This window comes from Typopeltis vanoorti, chromosome 10 (assembly GCF_054136105.1).
Source record: "Typopeltis vanoorti isolate ZY-2024b chromosome 10, IOZ_Tvanoo_1.0, whole genome shotgun sequence".
Lineage (NCBI taxonomy): Eukaryota > Metazoa > Arthropoda > Arachnida > Uropygi > Thelyphonidae > Typopeltis > Typopeltis vanoorti.
In genome coordinates this window covers 20267489-20292424 of record NC_143558.1, presented here as the reverse complement: position 1 = coordinate 20292424, position 24936 = coordinate 20267489, and the positions used below count along the sequence as shown (strand labels likewise).

At 36.9% G+C, this 24936-nt stretch overlaps 1 protein-coding gene across 1 annotated transcript in view; it reads right to left on the bottom strand.

The window, feature by feature from the left end:
- LOC150102211 (zinc finger FYVE domain-containing protein 26-like) overlaps positions 1–24936 on the bottom strand; it is a 193668-nt gene that overhangs the window by 20869 nt on the left and 147863 nt on the right. The window contains exon 13 of the mRNA XM_090399523.1: positions 10235–10331. Within this exon, the coding sequence (XP_090255649.1) occupies positions 10235–10331 (97 nt within the window). The remainder of the gene's footprint in view (positions 1–10234; positions 10332–24936) is intronic.

Here is a 24936-nt window from a genome sequence, read left to right as displayed (position 1 = left end):
CACTTGATCAAAGACTAGAGCCTACAGATATGAAAGTTCTGAGAGAGATTAGGGGGAGTGAACATCAATGGCAGTATCATATTTAAAATGAGAATATTAGGAAAGAACTTGCCATTGTTAGCTTTCAGGAATGTGTCACAGCTAATCTCAGATAGTGTGGTCACATAAACAGAATGGGAAAGGAAAGATTATCAAAACAAGTGTTCGTTGCCATATTGATAGGAAAGATTGAGGCAAACACCAAGATTTATATGAATTGATATGGTAAAGAGGGCCTTTGAAGAGAAGACAGAAATATAAGATCTGATAATATCGGAGGAAAATTCTCGATAAGAAGTTAGTAACAATGTAACTTTTTCATGTAGTGCTATCATAATATCCTGTAATCAGGAATTTGATGACGCTTGCCAAAATTACCTTTTGCTAGGAGCCTGGAAATTCTTTCTCTCTGTGAAAAAGATAGAGCAGATTATCTACAGAAAATGGTAACAGATGTTTGATAATCTCAAAATGGATGTTGTCTGGTCTATGTTGCTTAATAAAGCAAAAATTGCTTTCAGTACATCTTTCTTGAATAATTTATAATGTTACAAAAGTGAACAGAATTTGATGTTTTTCTGCTTTGGTATTTAGGGCTAGGGATTCAATAGGATAACAATATTTTGCTGCTGTTGTAGCAAAATTTATGTAAGAAAGCATCTGCAACTCCTTTTAGGTGAACAATTGTGCATCCATTCTGCTTGAGGATTGGAAGTGTATGTGATTATATGCATGCCTTCATTTTACAAGATTTTATCCCTGACTGATGTCAGTTGATCTGGTTACGTAGATACAATTAAGTTCATAAGTCCTTTTATGTCTCATGGCAGATGTAGTGTGTTTGAGAGCAAGCATGTTTGAAAGGAGATGTTTCCTGTGGTAGGTTATCTGTGGACAAATTCCAAATCCACTATGATTTATGGAAAATTGAGGAAATCATTCAATGCTTTGAGTTATAATTATAAAGGCTAGTAATGTATACTTTATAAAGTGATTTGCTACTTCACTAATAAGAAAGAAGCTGACTGTTGCAAAACAAAATTCCATTGTTTTAAGTTTTTAAGCCCTATACTCTGCAGGGAGTAAAGAGAATAAGTAAAGTAAGTTTTAAGTCAGCTTGATCTATTTTGATTTGTGATATCTGCAAAGCTTACATGTGTACATATAAGAGAACAGATGTTATGGGAAAACTATTACTCCCATATATGTTACTTTCTACATCCCTTTAAAAACAATGGTAGGTAAAGTCAACAGCAGAGAATGTTCAGGTAAGCATGTGGTGTGTTACTTCTGTCATTTAGGTGTGCAGCCTTGTCAAGCATGAACTCAATAACCATTCTTCTGATGTTAATTTGTGCACAACCCCAGATTACAGATTACTGTAGCCTCCTTATGAGTACAGAGGATGGCAAATGCAACATGAGATCATCAAGGCCATATACATGTATAAACCTATAGTACTTTAGTATTGTAAGCAGGTTCAGGATTTTTGCCCTTTTTTTTTTAATTTTTATTTAGATTTTTGTATATTTTTAATTTACTTTTTTTTTTACACAGTTCAAAAACCTTTCTCTAGAGACCAAATATGGAACTTTTTGAAGCCATTCATTAACTACCTAAAAACAATCACCAACATCCATATTCATAGTGGAATTCAAATCTAAAGTCTGTTGGTTGGAGAACAGGTGCTTTAACCACCTATCCAGCCAGGCCGCAATATCTACACCGAGTGATAAAAAGATACAGAACACTGTAATAAGGAGTATTCCTTCTTACACACTGCACCCTGCACACAGGACCAACTGGAAGAAAACAAAAGTACTGCACAGAAGCTTTTACAAGTCAGAGAGATTGTTCTTAGAAACAGCAGAAGCCTTGAAACATACTCTAAATGTTAACAAATATGGCTGTATAAATTTGCCTAAGATTTGGGAGACAGTTATCTTAAGACATAACTAGTACCTGCTTTCTCTCTCTCTCTCTTTTTTTTTTTTTTTTTAGAGGGTACCTAATTAGGACTTTAGTCTTTGTGTTGTTGCTACAATCATGTTGTTGTAGTCTCGAGTACTGTGACAAACTGTGTTTTGTGCTCTGAAGATGCTGACTATAACCCTAGCGAAATATCAGCAATAAGTCAATAAATAATTATTTACTTATCTTTCTGTGTTCTGATATATTACCGTTAAAATTAGTCAACCTGTCTATCCAAAACTTTACTTCTCCAGTTTGGACATCGCAATATGTTGCTATCTAGACTGATGTATCTATCCATCTAGTTCATGATTTTCCTCTTGGTCTTTTACCAAGAATTTTACTGTTTATAGTCTTGATAACTAATATTTAAGGAATTGACAGCATATACTAGAAATATAAATTAAATAAACTTTAATATATACTTTCCGATATTTCGGCAAACGTCACGTTGCCATCTTCTTGGGACCTTAACACAAAGACACGTGCACACAAGTACTACATAACAGCAAATGAGAACTGAAGCTAGGAAGCTAACGTTTTCCTAAAGTCCTGATGGTGCCCCCTGCCGGGCTATATTGGTGGTTCTTGGCCTTTGGGCTGAAGTTCTGATAAATGTTTCCCAAATTTGGGGCAGTCTCATGCATCCAAATTTGTTGAGGTTTGGCATGTTCCTAAGGGTTGAGGCTGATTCCATGGGATAACTGGGATACTCGCCACAGAATATGACTGTGGCTTTCTTCCATCTTATTCTGTGGCGAGTATCCAGAGCGTGGTCTGCAAGCCCAGAGTGGCTGTACTGGTGAAATCGGATGTAATCCTTGTGTTCCGAGATTCTGATATTTGAGGTCCTGCCTGTTTGGCCAAAGTAAGACAATTTACAGCTGCAAGGGACCTGGTATACACCAGGTAGGTCTAGGGGAAGTGGTTGGTCTTTAGTGGAGCAGATAAGGGATGCCAATTTTCTATGTGGTCTGTAACAGATGGTCAAGTAATGTTTTTTTAAGATTTTCTCGATTTTTTCCAAGGTGCCTCGGATGTAGGGAATGGTGATGGATCTAGAATAATCTTTTTTGTGAAGGGGGGAGTGGTGGGTTGTGGATAACTGGGTTAAGTATTTTTTGGATTCTTTTTTTTTTGGGGGGGGGGGGGAACCATTGTCTGAGAAAGTGTCACGGATGTGATTTAGTTCAGTGGTTAGGGCTTGATCATTTGAACAGATTATTTTTGCCCTGTTGAATAGTGTCTTAATAACTCCATATTGTTGTGAGGGGGGGGGGTGATGGGATTGTTGGTGAATGTACTGTAGGGGTGGGTTTTCTATAAACTGAGAAAACCAAGGTTCCATCAGGTTGGCGGTGACTAGTGTGTCTAGGAAGGGGAGGTTATTGTTTTCCTCTTTTTTCCAGGGTGTTGGTTGTTTAAGTGTGTTAGGAAGGAGAGGAGTGAATCCGGGCCATGTGGCCAAATAGCAAACACATCATCAACGTAGCGAAGCCATATGGTAGGTTTTTGTGGGGCTGAGTTTAAGGCTTTCTCTTCAAAAGTCTCCATAAAGAAGTTGGCCAAGGGTGGGGAAAGTGGTGAACCCATGGCTGTCCCCTCTATCTGTTTGTAGAATTTTTCCTGCCAAACGAAATAGCCTGAGTTCATTGTAAACTGAAATAGGGCTGAGATATCGGGAGGAAATTTAGCTTGGATTAGCTCTAGGGTTTCTTTGAGGAGTACATTCGTCTTCTTGTTTATAGTCTTCTTAAGGATACTATTATTTTCCAGATGAAAAACATATCTTGCCCACTGCACTTTTTGAACTTGATTATACTAGATATGGTAGGTTCTTTATACAGTTGATATATATGGCTATGATTCACTGAGCCAAATATTTTTCTAAGGATTTTTCTTTCAAAAGCTGAAATTAAATTTCAGATAAAATACCACCCTGGCTGGAAACCAGGTTTCACATCCACAGGACTGAATGGTTAGAGTATCCACTCTCCAGCCAAAAGACTGCAGGTTTGAGTCCCGTCATGGGCATGGATGTTTGCGATTGCCTGTGAAAATACTAGTGGTGGTGGTCGGTCGATGATAACTGCAGTTGGTGGATTAAGTGGTGGAGACAGAGAGTCTCCACCACTTAATCATCAGTGAGTTATAGAGTAGGTGCCCTCCCTTGATGAGTTTTTGACTTCTTGGAGGTGTCATGTAATAATATTTCTAGTTGATTCTTCCAAAAGAATCTCCCTACTTCTACACATCAATGTCCTCTGCATCATGATGACGCAAAATGTTTGCCAAACGTTTATTTAGGCATGTTGTAGTATGACAATATACACACACACGCATATATATATAACAGAAAAATTCACTAATGCAACACTTACTTGAGCAAGGAAATAATGGTCAGTTATTTCTAGAGTCAAAATAAAACTAAAAAAGATGGAATTGAGAAATAACACTGCCCATAAGGGATATAAACCTAAGAGATCGGGTATCAGATTAAGACAATTTAATAATGTCTCATAGCTTTCTTTATGAAGCCTTTCTGTAAAGAATTTTACTCTTACATAATCATTTAGTTTTCTTTCAAAAATACTGTGTTTAGAGGAGATGGCACATTCTGCAAAAGCCAGATTGTTAAGTTTCATGAAACTTGATATACTTATGTCCTTTCCCCCCCCCCAAAAAAAGGAACTCTGCCAAAATATGACAATCCACAAAAGTAAGGAATCTGGTAACCACATGAAAAGTCTAATGGAGGAAGTCTGTGTATGAGTGAAGAAATAAAAATCAAGTTTTTCAGACAGGATAAAATGTTCTTGATGTTTGTATGCTTCTTTATTTTGATGTTTCAATGGTTTCTGGACATGGTTAGGACTTGCTGAGGACATCTGATAAACTTGAGGGTGGAAAATTACTCATTCTCAAAGAGAGTTTGTTTCAGCACTGGAGCTCTCTGCCCACCATGGAGCCAAGTATATGCCTCCACTCTCTGACAAGTAATCACTGTGCCTAGCTTTGGAATGTAGAACTATTGTAAAATCTCTTGTGGTGAAAAATGGAAATATTTTTTACCTATATCGATTTTACATGGGTCATAAAATACTTATAATTAAGAGTGTATATAACCTAATGTAATAATTTTGTAATATAATGTTAGAATAACAATGTAGAACCACAAGCATTTGTAACTAAAAAGATCAGGCAGGATTAGGCTAGTAGACTGAAGGTCAACAAGTCTCCAAGGTCACCAAATTATATGAGTTTTGCCACCAAAACCTAATGTAAGCATGGATGATGTAAGGGAGCCTCCAGTAAAACAGAAAGTTTTGGAAGAAAGGCAAAAAGGCAAATGATATAAAAGGCAGAGATTGAAGGGAGGAAAGCTTGCTCTCTTATTTTTTTGTTCCTGTGACAAGCTTTTCAAGGAGGGAAGAGTCAGGGTCCCACAAGCAGTAGTTCCAGAGATCATGGGGAGTTTGGCAGAAAAGGCTGCATTTCAAGATATCTTTCCATAAAATTCTTCAATGAATGTACCGATCCACGTGCGTGCTGATTTGTCGCAGCCGAAGAAGTTTCTGAAATCGCCGAAGAAATGCAGTACTGTTACAAGGGAGGAAATCGCCAGACGACTACCATCGGATAGTGCCCGATCACAATCGTAGTGCAAGATTAACAAAGGAGCCAGCGGAATTCACCCTTAACCCTTTTGGATTCAGGACTGTACATGATAGTGTGAGCTTGTAAGTAAATTGCTTTATGTTAATAGTCTAGATTGTGTGTACACACGATAGATGTTGATTCTGTTTAACTAATGGCATAATGTGTTGAAGAGGTAAGAAAGCCAAAAGTCAGTTTGAATAGGTATAATAGAATATTGTAATCTTAAATATTGCGCATTATCTAATGCTTAGAAAGTGTTGAGTATAGGTTAAATAAAATAGAGAGTAAGGTTATGTGTGCTAACATTCATCCACGTGTCTAATAAGTTGAGTGTAAATAATTTCTTTGTCTAACGCTTTAAGTGAATTGTTTTAATGAATGTGTGGAGAATCAGACAAAAAATATGTCCCATTACTTTTGTATATAAATTGTCTACGTTAAAATAAGCATGTTTGGTTTTGTTAATAGCTTGCCTGATCTATGTTAGCCAATGCACTGTCTCACAAAACTAATCAAACCTGTGTGACCTAAGTAAAGTAACAGCCATGAGTAATTCAGAGTTGCTTGAGATAAAATTGATTTAAGGGTTATATGTGCTTAGCTAAATTATTCTATTGTATATAAAGGAAAGATAGAAAATTCTTTTACATGATCCTTAATGGTGCAGTTGCTAACAAAAATAAATTTTTAAGGATTAATACATTTGAATTATAACAATGTAGATTAAGGAATTGGCCCCAGCCAGTGGCTTTTCCTCGGTCTACGATACTAGCATGTGCGAGAGCATACTTCATCATCATCATCAAATTCCTGCCATGTACCCTCAAGGGGTGTACAGGATATGACAGTATTATATGAAAAAATTACATCATTACTAACTTCCTATCTACAATTTTCCTCCAAATCAGTCTGTTACTTGTCAAGACTCCAACATTATCAGATCTTATATTTCTATCGTCTAAGGCACTTTGTACCGTATCAATCCACCTATATCTTGGTCTTCCTCTGTGTCGTTTTCCTGCCAACCTGGCAGAGAACACTTGTTTTGCTAATCTTTCCTCTCCCATTCTATTTAAGTGACCATACCACCTGAGATTAGCTCTGCTAATGCATTCCTGGATGCTGACAATGTCAAGTTCTTTCCTAATATCCTCATTTTTAATATGATATTGCCATTGATGCCATCTGTTCACGCCTCTAATCTTTCTCAGGACTCTCATATCTGCGGTCTCTAGTCTTTGGTCAAGTGTTTTACTTCTGACCCAGCTCTCAGATCCATAAGTTAAAACTGGTTTGAACACTGTCTTGTATACAGCTAATTTAGTGTTCCGACTAATTTCTCTCTTATTCCATATGAATTTATTCAATTGACTTTCCACCATACCAGCTTTGCTGATTCTGTTGTCTATTTCTATATTTAATTTACCATCTTCAGTAAAAATTGTGCCTAAGTAGCTGAAATGTTTTACTTGTTCCACAGGTTCTCCATTCACAACACAGTTGACATTTTCAATGATTCTGCTTATTTTCATTGTCTTTTTATTGCTGACCTTCATACCATATCTATTACAACAGCTATTCAATTTAGTCAGAGAATCTTGCAGACTTGTAGCGGATTTATTTAGAAGTATAACATCATCCGCATAAAGCAAAGAGCTGACATTAACATCTCCAATTTTGATATCAGGTTTAATACCACATTCCTTCATAATGTGATCCATATAGATAATGAATAACAGAGGGAATAATGTACATCCTTGTCTCACACCAGATTTAACATTAAACCATCTTCCTGTACTTCCTTCAATTCTAACTGCTGACTTACAACTCAAATAAAGACTAAGTATTGCTTGATATAATGCCCCATTGACACCATATAACTGCAGCGTATTGAATAGCTTCTCTCTTGTCACCTTGTCATATGCCTTTTCCAAATCGACAAAACTTAAATACAGATCTTTGTTATGTTCCCATGCTTTCTCGACTATTTGTCGTAAAGTGAAGATCTGATCCTGACAGCCTCTATTTGGCCTGAATCCAGCTTGTTCTTCACCAAGCTTTTCTTCCACAATTCTTCTCAACCGTTTCTCAAGTATACTTGCATAGATCTTGCCAGGAACACTCAGTAGGGAAATACCTCTGTAATTCTCACATTCAGTTTTATTTCCCTTTTTATATATGGGTACTATGAGAGCTCTACTCCAATCATCGGGAATTCGTCCCTCTGTCCAGGCTTTCTGAACTATGCAGTGCAGCCACTGTAAGACTTTTATATCACCATACTTCAGCATTTCTGGTCGAATATCATCTACTGCTGCTGCCTTTCCACATTTCAAGCCTTTGATGGCTTTTTCTACTTCAAGTATGGATATGTATTCCTGACTGCATGCCTGGTCAGTGTTTTTTATCACTGTGCTGTCATCACTGCTTGTTTCATTTAGCAGTTTTTCAAAGTAATTACTCCATACTTCAAGGATACCTTTTTCTCCTGTTTTCATGTCACCTTTATCATCTCTAACTCCTTTTACAGCACTCTTTCCTCCATTCCTAAGCTTCTTCAACAACCTCCAGAATATTTTGCCACCTTCTTGATATTTATTTTCTATATTCTTGCCAAAGTCCTCCCATGACTTTTGTTTAGCTAGTTTTACACACTGTTTAGCTTTCTTACATTTGTCTCTGTATTCTGTAAGAGTAAAAGCTGACTTATTTGCCAGGAACTTTTGATATGCTTTCTTCTTTTCCTTCACTGCCTCTTTAACTTCCTGTGTCCACCACAGGGAGTTCTGATTTTTTTATCCTTGCACACAACCTCACCAGATTGAGAGCATACTTTACGGCATTAAAAAAGGGGGGGGGGGGTAAGCTAAGTACATTACGAAATGACTACGGTCAAATAATCGTATTATACGTGAGTTAGAGATTAGAGCACATAGGCATATTGATTGTACAAGTCAAGCAACCACGAAAATAACAAATGCAGAGGGGAAATACACAGAGTAAGAAAGTAACATAATAAACCATAAATTACAATGTACTAAAAATATTACACTATCCTGGACACCATACCAGCATCATAGCAAGCCTTGGACCCTATCCCCAGATCATGGGGAAAGGAACTTACTACAACTCAATTGACCCTTGCAGAGCCATTGATCCTGGCTATGCCATCCACGACTGCCTATCTTGCCAAAGCAGAAGACAAAGTAGTGCATGACTATTAGGATCTCCTTTTCTAGATGTTCACAGAAAACGTGGTGGCTTCCAATGATGGTGGTATGGAAAATAGGACAGCAAAACAAAGAATAAGGAAAAATAAAATGAAGAATACAGGAAGAAAAAGCATACATAAAGAATAAGAATGAAAAGAGCCAAAAGTCTCTCACATGGAGGGTTTGACAGATATTCACAACTAGCAGCATATTGAAAGCTTAAAATGATTGATGATTTGGGTGATCAGCACCTCCATCACACAACCTCCAGTTGTGTGATGGATGTGAATCAAAAGAACATTGTTCCCTTTAATAGGAAAAGACCTGGGTTCGATTATCATCCTTGAATCTTAATATGGGCTTTTTCAAATGAAAGTGAGTTAGCTGATCCCATACAGAGGTAGCAGAGTTTTTTCTTCCAGAAACTCAGGTTTTTGATCCCATGTACAGGCAAACAAGCCATGAGAACACACCCAATTTACAGACGAATAATACTGTTGATGGTGGTGATGGGTGGTAGATGGCAACTGTAGTAGTGTCATTGTGTGTAGGTGGAGAATTAAGTAACAGGGGAGACATCTCTTTCTCAAACATAAAAATCTGCATATTGTACTGAATCTTTGTATTAAAAAGAGAGAGAGAGGTGTGTATGTGTCTGTAGCATTGTAGAGTGGAGCATTCTCCTGCAATGAGTCCTTGGATATGTGACACAGTAATAATAATAGAGATCAATAAATGGAGGCAAAGAATAATGTTTAAGATAGCCATTTATTCTGAAACCCTACTGAACAGTTTATAAGGTATTGGGGGGGGGGGGGATCTGGAAAGTTCTGATAAACATCTAGAACAAAAATGATATTAAAGCAACTGATATAACTACAAGAAAGAACATACTAGTAGCAGAGTTATGAAGGCAACTTATGTTCTTATATTCTTGTATGTTCTTTATTGTAGTTACATCAGTTGCTTTAATATCATTTTTGTTCCAGGTGTTTATCAGAACTTTCCAGACCCCCCCCCCTTCCTCGTATTTCAGAAGAACACTAAACAAGCTAAAATTACCTTTCTTCAAGATTGGTTTAGTTATAGGTTTTAATTTTTATAAAGTAGGACCTTGCCATTTGTAGGGACTGCATTCTTGAATTAATTCAAGAATGGTCAAAGATGTGATGCATAAATAAGACACTACAGTAAAAATGGACTTTTCACAAGTTTTGGAATCAAAATTTTTAACAATCTTTTGTGAAGCAGAAAACTGTCCATCACTTTTTTTTTATGGAAGATAATCCCTGTAAATGGAGAGATTCTACATATTTTGTGCAGCAAAAACTTACATTTTAGTGGAAACTTACTTGTCAAGAGCAATTTTTCCCTCCAGAATACTTTTACTAAGAATTTCAAAAGGACTTTCTCTAAGAACTGAGAAGTAACTTGTGTATTCTACCGATCCTAAACACAAATTCATTAATAATTAACAAGTCAAAAACATTTTGAAATAATGTATCTTAAAATGTAAGAAACAAAAAATTTTTTAACATGTTGCACAATAACACTGAACTTTTGTTTACCTTAATTTATCACTTTTTGGAAAGTTGGCAAATGTAACAATCTAAACTGAACTGCTAAATTAAACTAAACTTTACAAACACATCTCACACCACACCATAGTTATTTCGTAAGATTCAAAAATGATTAAATTTTAAAAGTTCTAAACACTGACAATCTAATATTTTTTTGTGGGTAGTTTTCAGTATTGAGACCACATTATGATGAACTATATGGAAATCTTAGAAGTGCCTTTGGATCATCATAATCATTTTATGCAGCCTTGATAGGTCTGCAATGTCTTGACCATCTTTGTACTTCTTGATAATATTCAATTTTATCTCTAAATCAATATTATTAGATTTATGAGAAGGTGCACTGCTGATATCTCTGTCTTTTAACCCTGTAAATCACAGTAGAAATAAATTAAAAAGATGTGACAATTCTGTAACTATCCAGTTAGCATAGACTACAATAAATGAATGCATAGCCTCTCATTGGTTGGACAATATGCTATCTACAAAACATGCAATTTCATTGGAGGCTTCATTTAGAATGTCCATAACTCATGACTGGCATAAAGTTGCATCATTTTATTGGAAGATTTTCTAACATTATCCATAACTCTGTATCAGTGTAAGTTAGGGACTGCGAATAGTCTGGATTTTCTAGACACTTTAATCATATGTCTTGTGATGGCATATGGTCTTTCTGTTTACAGAAAACCAACCTACATGAGAAAATACATTCATAAATGTTCCCATCACCCAAACAATATACAAAATCTGGTTAACACTGTCATCAATCCTGTTCTAAACAGGCTTCCCTCACAGAGAAATTTACCTTTATTCATTCCACCTTATTTAATGGCTACAATTCTAAAACTTCATTCCTCCCCCCTCCTCAACTTCAATTTCAAATCGCTCTCTCTCTCTATATTATCATAATGCTATTACTATTGCTTACATTTAGGACATCTCAGGAAAAAATTGTGAGAATTTTAAGGAAATATAATCACTTGCTCCTTTCAAACTCCAAATCATGCTGGGTACTCTTATAAAGGTTATCTCATTTCCCTCTCAGTTCTTCCAGGCATATCTAGGTTGTGCTCATGCACCTTGTATTATTGTGGTCAAACTGGAATATCCGGTAGTATCCATCTGGATGAACATCAAAAAATATGTCTGCATCTGCTGCAAGTTTCACTGGATATCTGATTTCTGAATGATAAAAATGTTAAACTCCTTTTTTATATCTTCATTTTAATATGGTTCCGCCACTGATTCTATCTGTTTATCCTCCTAATTTTCCTCAAAATTCTCATATCTGGGGTCTAGTCTTTGTTTAATTTTATTTTAACTTTCAGACTCAAATGGGTTTGAAGACTGTCTTGTATGCAGCAAGTTGGGTGTTTTTGATTTTACTCTTATTTCATACATTTATTCAACCAGCTCTTTAAGATCAGAAATATCAAATTTTACTAAAACCTAGCCAGCAAGAATGCAGTTGTTACATGCAAAAAAAAAATATTTTGTTGGTGCTGATGAATTCTACAAAATGTGCTTAAGTGTTTGCTAAGAAGTTGAAGTGCAATGCTACAAAGTTAATTAAATGTGATAAGTTTGATTTGTTCAGTTCTGTCCCCATCCATTGCTTGCAAGTGACATCCCTTTGGACAATTCTATGAATACTCTGGGTTTGTTTAGTTTGATGGCACAAGGACAACTATAGTCATGCTGCACTAGTATACATATAGTCAGAGCCATTGCCAGATTAGATCAAGCCCTTAGGAAAACCATTAAATATCGCCCCTGATGGATTATAAGACAAAAATATAAGAAACCTCCAATTGCTATTTTGTTTTTATTACAAGAGAAACATTAATGCAAAATGATTACATAATAATAATATTAATTAAATGTTTGCTCTACAGGGATACTGCACAATAAAACTGTTTATAAGCTTTTCTAAATTTAAATTATAAACTATGTCTGCCTCTATCAATATAGTTGCTAGACCAACCAATCTTTCTTGGGTCATTGCTGTTTGCAAATAATTTTTAATCAGTTTAAACTTGGAAAAACTTCTTTCCGCACTTGCTACACTAACAGGAATTGTTAGTGTAGCAACAGTGCCTCCTGCACTATGGCTGAACAAGCACCCTTATTAAGCCATGCCGTGAGGCAGGCTGCCTCTATGCTACATCCTGTCGACGGTATTGCATGTAGTAAATAAGTGGCGTGTGTGTGTGTGTGTGTGTGTATATACATATGCCACTTATTTACTTATGCATTTCATATACATAAAATCTGTATATGAAATAAAATGAAACATTTCTTAGAAGTATATAAGGTAAATTACAAATTTACATTTGCATGTAAATGACATTGACAGGGGCTTAAATGGTAATGTACAGTTGTTTGTAGATGATGCAAAGATGGCTAACATTAATCCTTCCTTTTTTGTGTTGCACGGTGATCAGCATTCATTTTAAAAATTATGGACTTTACAACAGTGTTATAAATAACTCTTTTAATGATGTCTGTGTGACATTTCACAATGCTGTATGATTTTTGTATTTTCTGAGTTATTTCAATTAGCAATTTGATAGATACGATTATTAGCGTGCATATGATGCCGATAAGAAGGAATACAATGCCGTCCAGATCGCCATCTTTGTCCAAAAATTTTAATATAAAGGATTTTATTCAGTGTACCGTTTGTGAAATGTATTCTTTAAGGAGAGCGGTTGGAGTCTGGTTAGACAATGATAGTGGAGTGAATGTGTGCAGAAAGTGTAAAGAATGTGAGGATTTAAAGTGTGTTTCAGGTTGCGAGAGTGATATCATTGTTGAAAGTGGGAACGTAGAAAATAGTGATATGCGAGGTATGAATAGTGATATTTGTGAGGTAGTACCAGATAGCTACCAAAAGATTTTATGACCTTAATATTTATACCTATACCAAAGAAAAGTAATGCAGTGAACTGCAAGGATTTTAGAACAATAAGCCTCATTTCCCATACATCAAAAATACTTATGAGAATCTTAACATGAAGAATTGCATCTAAAGTGGAAGAATTTCTTGGAGAAGATCAGTTTGGTTTCAGGAATGGTAGGGGAACAAGAGATGTGATCGGACTGTTAAGAATAGTGAGTGAAAGAAGTCTAGAAGTGAATAAAGAAGTTAACATCTGTTATATAGATTTTGAGAAAGCTTTTGGCTATGTAAAATGGGATAAGATGGTGGAAGTAATGGAAAAGATTGGTATAGATTGGAAAGAGAGAAGGCTAATTATCTCACTATATATGGGACAAACTGCCATGGTGAGAGACATATATGGTACAACAGAACCAGGTATCATTGGACGAGGAGTAAGACAAGACTGTTCTCTGTCATCAATTTTGTTCAACATGTATTCCGAAGCAATGTTAAAAGAAGCACTGGAGAATTTGGAAGAGGGAATAAAGATTGGAGGTAGACAGATATTTGCAATACGATAAGCAGATGACAAGGCATCACTATCAAACACTGAAACAGGACTACATCTGTTGAACAGATTACTGGAATCCTGTATCAATTATGGAATGAAAATTAACATCAGAAAAACAAAGGTGATGAAAATAGCAAGGAAAGAGGCAAATATGGATACCAGAATAAATGGGAAAAAATTGAATCAAGTAAAGATATTTAAATATCTAGGAAGTGTTATTAGCAGTGATGGAAGATGTAAAAGTGACAAAAGCAAGAATAGCGATGGGGTAGAGATGCCTTTAATAGAAAATTGAATTTATTCAGAAATAAAATGGATAGAAACCTAAAGAAAAGACTAATAAAATGTTATGTGTGGAGTGTTGCCCTCTATGCATCTGAAACTTAGACATTGAAGAAAGAAGAAATTAAGATTTTGGAAACCTTTGAGATGTGGATTTGGAGAAGGATGAAAAAAATCAAATGGACAGATAAAATAATTAATGTAGAGGTCTTAAAAAGAGTAGAAGAAAGAAGTCTCTTAAGGAGGATAAAAAGAAGCAAGGGAAACTGGATTGGACATATTCTGAGAGGGAATGGAATCATCAGAGATGCCATCGAAGGAAAAATAGATGGAAGACCCAGAGGAAGAGCAAGGAAAACAATGCTAGATGACTTACTCAATGGAGACAGGTACACAACCTTCTCTTTCAAGGGGAACAAGAGATGCGATTGAACAGAAGAGAGTGGAAGGAAAGTTTCTGCTACTAGAAGAAGAACCTGCTCAATTGCAGAATACTAAAGAAGAAGACCAAATAGCTGTGAGAGTGGCATTGAAAGTGAGAATGAAGGTAAAAATACAGAACGAATGAATTAACAGATTATAAAAATGACGAGACAGATGCAATGAGTGAGATCGCACGGTTATGCGGAGCAATACATAGGGCAAATCAGCAGCTGGAGCGTTGGCAAAAATGTTTACCAAGCGTACCAACTAATAAACGGCAAAAGTATGATAAGAAAAATAAGAGTATGATAATGAGTGTAAACAAAATGAAAGAGCGAGTGTTGTACGAAGATTCTTCAGTAAGAGGCGTGATAGATGAGAGTTTGAAAAAAATCGTACCAACCTGGTGCAAACGTTAAGGATGTAAGCGAGTCAATTAGAATGCAAAAGCAGAGGGTGAAAGAATTGATAGTAGAATCAGGAACAAGATGATTTGATAGAGGATTTGAAGGAATTACTTGAGGTAGCAAAAGAGAAGAGTGAGAGAGTTAGGATGGCGAGTCTGTTGCAACAGTATGACAGTGAAGAGTACAGAAGGAGGGCCAAAATTGCTAATGACTTTATGCACAGATTATGCAGGAGGAGTGGTGTGGAATTTGTGGATGTGTGGAGTGAGTTCGATGGGCGAAAGGATTTATATAAGATAGATGGTTTACATTTGAATAGATTTGGTGTACAGAGACTTGAAAAGGTGTTGTTGAATGAAGTGGATATGCAGAATCAGGGAAACTAGAGTTATTGAGGGGGGGGGAGTAGATATGCAGACTTGAGGGAGACAGTTGAGTGTGTGAATGTGTGTAATATGCCCGAGTGAGTACGAAGGACAACAAATCAGAATGGGATAGTTAGTATAAGGCATCAAAATAGGGATGGGACAAATGGGCTTCTGCAATTCATGTATACTAATGCCAGAAATATTAGGAACAAGGAGGAAGAATTTTTGGCCTTGGCACTTCCATGCCACAGGTTATTGGCATTAGTGAAACATGGCTGACAGAAGATATAGCTAGTGGGATTGAATGTGAGGGGTATGGTGTGTTCAGGAGTGACAGGGAGAATAAAATGGGGGAAGGAGTGTTACCGATGGTAGCTGATGAGCTGCAGCCAAGGAGAATAGAAGTGGAACTGCGGCAAGGAGAAAAGAGCACATTTGAGGCTATTTGGTGTGAGATTGAGACTAGCAGAACAAAATATACAGTTGGGTGCTGCTATATATAGACCAGGTGATGGAATAGATGGTGGAGATAGTATGCATAAGCAAATAGAAGAAACGAGTGGAAGGAGTGTAATTATTATGGGAGATTTCAACTATGGTAACATTGATTGGAGGGAGGAGACACATGGGAGGAAGGAATTGGATTTTATGCGGTTATTAAGCATAACCGCATGTATTGGAAAATATGAGGGGTCAGAGAGTGCTTGACCTAGCAATTTAATCTGAGAATTTGGCTGTAACGAATATGACCACGTTGCCACCAACTGGTGAGCGTGATCGTAGGGTCTTGACTTGGGAGGTGACTAAAGGTGTGGAATTTAGAATTAAGACAGGGTACATATGGAATTATCGGGCTAGTAAGTATGAAGCCATGACAAGCTTAAGAGTTTGATTGGTTCAATGCCATGGCATGTAAAACTGAAAGTGCTGGATGTTGATAGTGCATGGGAGCGGTTAAGAAGTGTTTGCAGGAGGCAATGGCTGACTGTATACCTAGAGTCTGAATAATAAATCAAGTAAGGGTTAAATGGATGAATAACACCATTCAGCTTGAGCTGCAAAAAAAGAAACAACTGTGGAGGGAATTTAAGGAGAAAGGTGACTGGCAGGCACATGAACGGTATAAAGCGCAGGCCAGAAGGGTAACGAGTGTGGTAAGAAAAGCAAAAGCGGATTATGAAAGAACCTTAGCCATGCAGGCTAAAGAGAATCCTAAACAATTTTTTCAATATGTTGCAAATAAAAGAAAAAAATGTATATGGCAGAATGATTTTAAAGCATGCCGATGGTAGGGAGGTAACCAAATCAGTTGATATAGTGGAATTACTGAGCGAGCACTTTGCAAGAGTATGTCATCCAGGTGGTGACATTGCAGGAATGAATGAACCAAGAGCTTATACAGGAATTGTGGTGAATGAAGTGGAGGTGAATAGTCTATTACAAAACCTCAATGTCAATACATCTGCGGGATTGGATGGTATACCAGCTCGTGTCATATGTGAAGCAGCTAAAGAACTGTTAGTGTCCTTGACCATTTTGTTTAATTCGAGTCTTGGGTCTGGGTTAGTCCCGAGAGGGTGGAAAGAGGGAGAAAATAGTTCCACTGCATAAAGGAGGTTCCAAGACCGCTGTTGTAAATTACCGACCGATCAGCATATCAGGAATCGTTGTCAAGGTCTTGGAGAAAATAGTCAAGAGGAAAATGCAGGATTGGATAGATGAAAATGGGATACTGTATGGAGGACAGCATGGTTTTGTGAAGGGTAGATCATACCTCAGTAACTTGCTCACGTTTTATGACACTGTGACGGCTGAACTGGATAAGAGTAACGGGTTTACAGTAATTCTACTGGACCTTGCTAAGGCCTTTGACAGGATACCATATGGAATTCTAATCAGTAAACCGCAGCATATGGGGATGGATATAGGGGGGGATGGAAAAGAGGGTGGTTGATGGAGAGATATCAGAGAGTGGCTTATTCAGGAGTAGAGTCCAAAAGACGGCCTGTGACTAGTGATGTGCCACAGAGCTCTGTTCTTGGACCACTACTGTTCAATTTATTCATTAACGATATAGGAAAGGATCTGAGAGGAAGTGTTCATTTGTTTGCTGATGATGCAAAGTTGGGTAGAGCAATAGTGAGTGCACAGGATGTCAAAATTTTGCAGGATGATTTGGATAGTTTGGAGGACTGGGCTAAGGAGAATGGATGTCAATTTAATGCGGCAAAGTGTAAGGTTATGCATTTTGGGGTGAAAAGATTAGCAGCAGTATATCACATTGGTGGAACCATACTCCAGGAGATTGATGAGGCCAGGGATTTGGGAGTGTTGGTGGATAGGGAGTTGAAGTTTAGGGGGCACATTGCAAAAGTGGCTAAATCAGCTCATCAAATCACTTGGTTGCTGAAAAATACTTTAACAAACAGACAAACAGGTTATTGTTCCTCTGTATCGAGCCTTGATACCACCCCATCTAGACTACTGTGTCCAGATATGGGCACCAGGATTTCTTCTTGATTGGGAGGTGGAGCGGATCCAGAGACGAGTGACCAAGATGATAGCAGGTCTATGGAATGAACCTTATGAGAACAGGTTGAAGATTTGTGGGTAGCAGAAATTGGTTGATAGGCAGAAAAGGGGCAATATGATTGAGACATTCAAATTACTGAAGAGTTTCTATAAGATTAATTCAGAAGATATTTTTGAGAATAGGACTGGTGGTGGGAGGACTAGGGACCATACATGGAAGCTGGGCAAGAGTGTGGTTGGCAAGAGTGTGGTTAGCAAGGGTGTTAGTGCTAGGTTTTTTACTTGGAGAGTGGTGAATGAGTGGAATAAGCTGCCAGAGTCTGTTGTGGGTGCCATGACTGTGAATGAGTTCAAGGCGAGGTATGATAGATACTGTGTGAATGTCGAATAGTTGTTCTTGACATGATGTTAGGGCCTCCCTCAATGAGTCTATCGACTCCTTGGAGTTGCCCATAATAATAATGTTATCATAAATAGAATTTAGCTTGATATAGTTTCTAAATAATTAATTTGTAATTTTTTTTTTCACTAGAGGTCATTGCCAGTAGAATAACCTATGATCAAATCATTGTTTCTCTAGCTTACTGTATGTAATGTAACTCAGCTTGTCCTGTATATTTGTATATGCTCCAGACGATGATCTTAATATGAAGATCAAAATGTCGGAAAATTAAAAGAGTTATTTATAACACGGTTGTAAAGTCCATAATTTCTAAAATAAATGTTTAACATTAACACTCTGTAAAAATTTAAAAGACAAGGTGACACTCAATAAGTCTGATAAAATGCCCAAGTATATACAGATTATGAAATTGACTAAAATGATGACTGCAGTCATTAGTGAAACAAGGGCAGTTGACTAAAATATGAATCATGGATAATCAATCATTACATGCCTCCCACATAGACATGTCATAACCCCTGAACAGGAAGGAGTGTGCAAGATGACTAAGACCTATGCAGAGCTGAGCAAGAACTTCCTGTTTATGATCCCTGTATAAACTAGTCTGCCACAATTCAATTTCATGCTTGATTCAATAGTTTATTATTGTTCTCTCTATTCCATGATGACTGCTACTGAAATAAAAATTTGTGTTCTGATGATGTGTCTGTGATCAGTATAAGGCAGATGGTGGAAGCTTGAGAAATGAGCTGACTTAACTGCAGTATCTACAGCCTCATTTCCCTTAATCCCAACATGGCTTGGAATCTAATAGAAGCGTATATCCAAGTGTAGTTTCCATAATTGAAAAAGGACATGTTGGATTTGAGAGAGAGAGGAAGAGTGAGAGAGAGCACTGGATGTTTCTGTAGCTCTAGACTTTTCATCACCTGTAAATAATGAATGGTTGATAGCAATGCAGTTTTATGTATTTTAAAGCAAGCTCTATAACATACAGCCCAGTTAAGATGAAAAGCCAAACGGCTATTTTTTCTGGCGAGGTTGATAAGTAAAGGGGATAAAAATCCCTTATTGTTTTTCAGCCAGTATGCGAAACTCTAAGATCGAAAACTACGATTTAAATGTTTCATGCCGACGAACTGTCGGCGGATCGAAACGTAAGTGACCACTTGGTAGTGCCACACCAAGGCAACTCGACTGATGAGACCTCAAAAAAAGGTTGAAACTGGTCTGGGTAGTGACCTCTCCTCATAATGTAAAGCAGTACTACATCTCCTAGGAGCTGTGTGTTTTTACATTATGAGAAAATATCAAGAATAGTGAGGGAGCTTGCTCCACCTTTGCATCGAGTTGCCTTGGTGTGGCACTACCAAGTGGTCACTTACGCTTGGATCTGCCGACAGTTCGTCGGTATGAAACGTTTGGATCGTAGTTTTCGATCTTAGAGTTTCGCATACTGGCTGAAAAACAATAAGGGATTTTTATCCCCTTTACATACAGCCCAGTTGTAAAATGTTTTAGTGGGATTTGAGCAAATATTATGCTGTCTATGAAGGCAGTAGAAGATATCACTAGTGTCTATGTGATTTTGAACCGTTTGTGTAGACCAGTACAAAATCAGAGTATTTAGTTCTGTGAGAGCTTCAAAGTGCTACTGATAGACAAAAGGGGAATTTTCAGAAGCCTGTAAAAAGCAAAACTACATGGTAGTGTGTATATGAATGTCATGATATCAAATGTGTTTAGTGGTGTTGAGGCTACCCCAATTTATAGAGCTTGTAGGAGAGCTTTTTATCTACAAACCAAAGGATTTTATGGTAGTCTGTCAAGTGTTGTACAGATGGATGAATTGGCAGGGATTTTATTTTTGTAGCATATAATAAAAACAACTGTTGACATTGAAGCAACAAAGGGAATTCATTTGTCTCAATGTACAGATTAGGGATGGGTGAAGTTCGAATTGTGCCAGTTGAAATTCTTATGGCTTGATGATGAATAGGATCAAGCCATCGCAAAGTACTTTCTCTGGCAGACACATAATCAAATTTATCAATCAAATATAAATCAATCAAATTTCAATCTTAATCTTATAAGTGCAAATAATGAACATCCATCTGCACGCCAAGAGGTGGAAGGCAGGGTATGAAGCATCTTCGTGGCTTAACAGCACTTGTCTTGTAACCGACATGCGAGAGAGGAAATTTGAGTTTGCTGTCAATAATGCAACTGAAATTAATGTTTGTCCTAGTCGGAGTTCTGGGTCAGGGTGAAGTCCATGTCTACAGCTGGACTGCACACAAACTGTCTTCTTTTGCTGTGAAAATCTGAACTCATTTGCAAGCACCCATTTTGAAAAATTATCAATAGCTTGCTGCAGCTGTCTTTCTATAATCCTCATATTACATGAATGACAGAAGAAGGTGAAGTCATCCATATAGAGGACATTACTTACTGATGGAGGAAGTTGTTCTGTTATCAAGTTGACCTTGATTGCAAAAAAGCATGACACTTAAAACTGAGCCTTGTGGGACTCCAGTTTGTAGGTTATAGTTGGGAGAGAGAGTGTTTCCCACTCAGACTTGGAAGATTCAATTAGGTAAGATTGATAAAAATAGGTTGATTACCTCTAAGGGAAAAATTATGCAAGTCTTTCAACTATTCTAAATCTGCAAGCAGTCTCGTATGCTTTTTCCATATCAAAGAAAACTGATACTGGATGCTCCCATTTTAGGAGGGGGATGCTTTCAGCCATTTTTCTCCAGAAACAATAAAAAAATGAGCATTAACCTTTTTTTTCCTCCCAGAACCTTGGAAATCAGCTAGTCAGAGCAATTGGATGATGGTTATTTGGGGATTTTGGATGCTGGATCGTTCCCTGGTTTAGGAAAAGCAATAATATTTGCCTTTTTTCAGGTATTTGGAAATATACTCTCACAGAACATTCTGTTGTAAAGGTACAATAGTTGATCCAAGGAGAATAGTAACAGATGTTTCATTTTATTTATTTATTTTTATTCTTTTTTTGGACTCCACATCAATTCCATTGTAGGAACGTTTCATTATTTCTTTTTGGTGGAAACATCTGGCTTCCAACGTTGAGAAGTTTTGTTTTCATTAAACTTGGTATTTTTTTTTTAAATTGTGTACAGCTAGTATCCATCATTTCTTTTTCTAAAAAATCCAACACATTGCAAATTCCACTCCTCATATGGTATTCAGTATATTAATAGTTTAAATTTCCTGAGCAGGAAGAGAGGTATCCATGCTATCTTTTGACAGAGCATCTATTAAAGGTTTGGAGGCATGTGTGTGATCCTATATGGTGCACGTTCCATTATTTTTAATAAGAGAATTTTCATGTAGTGGAACCATTTTTTATGTCTTCAGGAGTGAGTATATATTGAGTTTTCTCTTTGATTTGCACTAGGGAGATACCAAGCAAGCAGGTCATATCTTTCAGGAATGTTGGAGTTGTAAGTGGGATTAACATATATATCAACGTTTCAACTGATACATTCTTTACAATCACTTTCTTGACATAAGAATTTAGCAGACATTTTTACTAATCTTGTGGTATACCGTCTCTTTGCCTCTTGACAGGCGATACATTACTGTTTTTAATTTTGATATTGATATCTCCTTTTAATTCTTCCACCTTTGATATATTCAAGAGTATGCAGGGTGGTGTCCCTCACAATTAGAGCAGTTCAGGGTTTCCTCTTTCAGTCTTTATTCTCAAGATCAGATGGCAGAGCCATGACAAGCACTTTGAGAATGACAAAATTGCTGATAATTAAAGCAGCATGAAGGATTTGGGATATTGGTGTTAACTGGACAGTTATTCAAACTGTCCAGTTGAATAACTTGTTTTGATAGATATTGGTGGTTTTGGTTTGTCGAAGGAAAGATGATGGCCATGGTGGGAACCAGACACCCATCTCTATATACGAGATCTTTTCTTATGGGTGTCACTCCTTTATCCTTGAGTTCAGTGCAGATCTTTTCATTGGGAACATCAAGGAGGTCCCACTCTGACATTACACCTCTAGAAAAGTTTAAAGATTTGTGGGGGTAACCATAATTGATATTTCCCCATTAAATGCCTCATAGAATAATTTTTCTAATTTTTGGGGAAAGATTTTGGGGATCCTACTAACAATTCTGAATAAAGAAGGGTGGCATTCCCCTGTTAAATGCAGGATTAAGAAAAGTGGTGTACAGCAATCCCTCGATTAAAGCCCAAATGCATTCTTTAAAACAGGCACATTAATTGAAAATGCACTAATTGAATATAATAACCTATGGGAAATCTCTATGCTGCCATCTCTGCACCATCATTTCACTAAAAAACTATATAATGCGCTCTAAAAACAATGACTGATACACCGCGTTCCATACTTATGTCACATCATCAAATTCCTGCCATGTACCCTCAAGGGGTGTACAGAATATGATAGTACTACATGAAAAAATTTACATAATTACTAACTTCCTATCTACAATTTTCCTCCAAATCAGTCTGTTACTTGTCAAGACTCCAACATTATCAGATCTTATATTTATATCGTCTAAGGGACTTTGTACTGTATCAATCCACCTATATCATGGTCTTCCTCTGGGTTGTTTTGCTGCCAACTTGGCAGAGAACACTTGTTTTGCTAATCATTCTTCGCCCATTCTGTTTAAATGACCCCAGCTGAGATTAGCTCTGCTAACGCATTCCTGGATGCTGACAATGTCAAGTTCTTTCCTAATATCCTCATATGATATTGCCATTGATCCCATCTGTTCATGCCTCTAATCTTTCTCAGGACTCTCATATCTGCGGTTTCTAGTCTTTGGTCAAGTGTTTTACTTCTGACCCAGCTCTCAGATCCATAAGTTAAAACTGGTTTGAACACTGTCTTGTATACAGCTAATTTAGTGTTCTGACTAATTTCTCTCTTATTCCATATGAATTTATTCAATTGACTTCTCGCCATACCAGCTTTGCTGATTCTGTTGTCTATTTCTATACATAATTTACCATCTTCACTAAAAATCGTGCCTAAGTAGCTGAAATGTTTTACTTATTCCACAGGTTCTCCATTCACAACACAGTTGACATTTTCAATGATTCTGCCTATTTTCATTGCCTTTTGTCTTTTTATTGTTGACCTTCATACCATATCTATTACAACAGTTATTCAATTTAGTCAGAGAATCTTGCAGACTTGTAGCAGATTTATTTAGAAGTATAACATCATCCACATAAAACAAAGAGCTGACATTAACATCTTCGATTTTGATATCATGTTTAATACCACTTTCCTTCATAATGTGTTTCATATAGATAATGAATAACAGAGGGGATAATGTACATCCTTGTCTCACACCAGATTTAACATTAAACCATCTTCCTATACTTCCTTCAATTCTAACTGCTGACTTACAACTCAAATAAAGACTAAGTATTGCTTGATATAATGCACCATTGACACCATATAAGTGTAGCATACTGAATAGCTTCTCTCTTGGCACCTTGTCATATGACTTTCCCAATTGACAAAACTTAAATACAGATGTTTTTTATATTCCCATGCTTTCTCGACTATTTGTCGTAAAGTGAAGATCTGATCCTGACAGCCTCTATTTGGCCTGAATCCAGCTTTTTTTCCACAATTCTTCTCAACTGTTTCTTAAGTATACTTGCATAGATCTCGCCAGGAACACTCAGTAGGGAAATACCTCTGTAATTCTCACATTCAGTTTTATTTCCCTTTTTATATATGGGTACTATGAGAGCTCTACTACAATCATTGGGAATTCGTCCCTCTGTTCAGGCTTTCTGAACTAGGCAGTGCAGCCACTGTAAGACTCTTATAGCACCATATTTCAGCATTTCTGGTCGAATATCATCTACTCCTGCTGCCTTGCCACATTTCAAGCCTTTGATGGCTTTTTCTACTTGAAGTATGGATATGTATTCCTGACTGCATGCCTGGTCAGTGTTTTTTTAACACAATGTGCTGTCTTCACTGCTTGTTTTATTTAGCAGTTTTTCAAAGTAATTACTCCATATTTCAGGGATATCTTTTTCTCCCATTTTCATGTCACCTTTATCATCTCTAACTCCTTTTACAGCACTCTTTCCTCCATTCCTAAGCTACTTCAACAACCTCCAGAATATTTTGCCACCTTCTTGATATTTATTTTCTATATTCTTGCCAAAGTCCTTCCATGACTTTTGTTTAGCTAGTTTCACACACTGTTTAGCATTCTTGCATTTGTCTCTGTATTCTCTAAGAGAACAAGCTGACTTATTTGCCAGGAATGTTTGATATGCTTTCTTCTTTTCCTTCACTGCCTCTTTAACTTCCCGAGTCCACCATGGAGTTCTAATTTTTCTATCATTGCAGACAACTTCACCACATGCCTCTCTAGCTGAATCAATCAGGGCTTTCTTCAAGGCTGCCACTGAATCATCAAGGTTTGATTCCTGATCTCAAACTCTTTCATTTTTTCTTCAATAATCTTTATGTATTTTAGTCTGCAGTTCACATCTGAGAGCAGCTCAACTTTTATTTGCTTTAAAACTTTATTACATATCATTCTTTAAAAC